Raw genomic sequence first — 1,908 nt, 5'->3', positions numbered from 1 at the left:
TGCTGCTGCTGCTGCTGCTGCTGCTGCGGGGGAGGCGCTTCTGCTGCTGCTGCTGCTGCTGCTGCTGCCTTTTCCAGTTGGTTCAGCGCCGCTCTTTCGCTCTGGAACTGCACTTGCCGCTTGTGCTGCTGCTGCTGCTGCTGCTGCTGTTGCTGCTGCTGCTGCTCCGACTTCACCGGTTGTCGGCCTTGTTCTGCTGCAACACGGCGTTTCAGTTGCTGCTGCCTTTGCTGCTGCTGCTGCTGCTGCTGCTGCGCCAGCGGCAGGCCGTGCAGCAGCATTCCTGTGAGCGATAATTCTGTCCCTTCAGAAGCAGCAGCTGTTGCTGCTGCTGCTGCTGCTGCTGTGCGGGGGCCTGCAGCAGCAGAAATATTTGGAACAAAGCGGAAGCGCGATTGCTGCTGTTGCTGCTGTTGCTGCTGCTGTTGCTGTTGCTGCTGCTGCTGCTGCTGCTGCTGCAATGAGCTCGAACGAGGCAGCCGAGGGAGAACCGCACGGGGAGGTCTCACCGCGTGCTGCTGCTGCTGTTGCTGCTGCTGCTGCAGCAACAACAGCCGCTGGGCTGCAGCCAGGAAGGAATTGGGTACTGGCGAGCTGCTATCGGAGGCAGCAGCTTGTTGCTGCTGCTTCTCTTGCAGCTGCTGCTGTTCTTGCTGCTGCTGCTGTTCTTGCTGCTGCTGCTGTTCTTGCTGCTGCTGCTGTTCTTGCTGCTGCTCCTCAAGTGCTTCTTCCTCGCTCTCATCAAGCTGCAGTGGGCGCCTCAGTCTCCTCCTTTGTCTTTGCTGCTGCTGCGATCCTGCAGCAGCAGCTGCTGCTGCTGCTGTTTCTGCGGCACCTGCTGCTGCAGCAGCAACGGCGGAAGCCTCATCGCCTCCACCCAACTCAGCAGCAGCAGCAGCAGCAGCAGGAAGCGACTGTACAGCAGCGACAAGTGGCGGCAGAAATTCATGGTGTGCTGCTGCACCCACCTGGGGAACGGCAGCTGCAGCAGCAGCGCCCTGCTGCTGCTGCTGCTGCTGTTGCAGCTGTTGTTGCTGCTGCAGCAGCAGCTGCTGCTGCTGCTCAAGAGAAGGCAGTTGAGGGGGAGATGCAGCAAATTCAATAAAAGGAGAGGGCTCTGTCCTAGGAGATACAGACAGCACCAACGGCGCCTCAGCAGCAGCAGCAGCAGCAGCAGCAGCAGCAGCAGAAGGGGCCCCCAACCCCATGCCAGGGGCCTTCTCCCACTTCTCCTCTTCCATAGAGAAAAACAAAAAATCACGATTAAGGGTTTAGGGTTTAGGGTTTAGGGTTTAGGGTTTAGGGTTTAGGGTTTAGGGTTTAGGGTTTGAAGGGAGAGATGGTAGGACTTCTCTCCTTCTTGTAGATTAGTCAATGAATAAATAATTATTATTAATTTAAAAATCAATTAAAATATATTTATTGCAGCACAAACAAAGAAGAAGAATAAGGGGGCCCCAGCTGCTGCTGCTGCTGCTGCTGCTGCTGCTGCTGCTGCAGTCTCTCTGCTGCGGGGCCCCCCAGGGGTTTGTGTACATCTCCCCTGTATTCTTTTTCTGAGTTTGTCTTGAAATAATTAATTAATTTATATTTAATTAATATATTTTAAACTCATATCTACTTCTTTAAATCTACGGGGGCCCCCAGAAACACCTAAATAATATGAGCTGCTCTTCATAGGGGGGCCCCTATTGGATCCAGGGGCCCCCCCATAGTACCCTGGGGGCCCCCTACAGTACCCTGTGGGGCCCCACAGCGCCCTGTGGGGCCCCCTGCAGTACCCTGTGGGGCCTGTGGGGCCCCACAGTACCCTGGGGGCCCCCCAGTGTCTTAAGGGGGGCCCCTGAAGTATTCAGGGGGGCCCCCAGGTCTTGGGGGTCGGTAGCAGCGAGCTGCATATCTTATGAG

The 1,908-nt window shown here is 56.4% G+C and overlaps 1 protein-coding gene across 1 annotated transcript in view; it reads right to left on the bottom strand.

The window, feature by feature from the left end:
* The window catches only part of EAH_00059050 (hypothetical protein, conserved), a gene marked incomplete at both ends in the record, with an annotated part of 2,555 nt that extends 1,314 nt beyond the window's left edge, over nucleotides 1–1,241 (bottom strand). Inside the window, one exon of the mRNA XM_013397213.1 lies at nucleotides 114–1,241. Coding sequence (XP_013252667.1) covers nucleotides 114–1,241 — 1,128 coding nt within the window. The remainder of the gene's footprint in view (nucleotides 1–113) is intronic.
* Nucleotides 1,242–1,908: the final 667 nt, after the last annotated feature.

The sequence above is a fragment of the Eimeria acervulina genome, genomic scaffold, assembly GCF_000499425.1.
Source record: "Eimeria acervulina Houghton genomic scaffold, Eah_scaff1374, whole genome shotgun sequence".
NCBI classification, from domain to species: Eukaryota; Apicomplexa; class Conoidasida; order Eucoccidiorida; family Eimeriidae; genus Eimeria; species Eimeria acervulina.
Note: the sequence above shows the minus strand (reverse complement) of the source record. Positions and strands in the feature narration are given on the sequence as shown.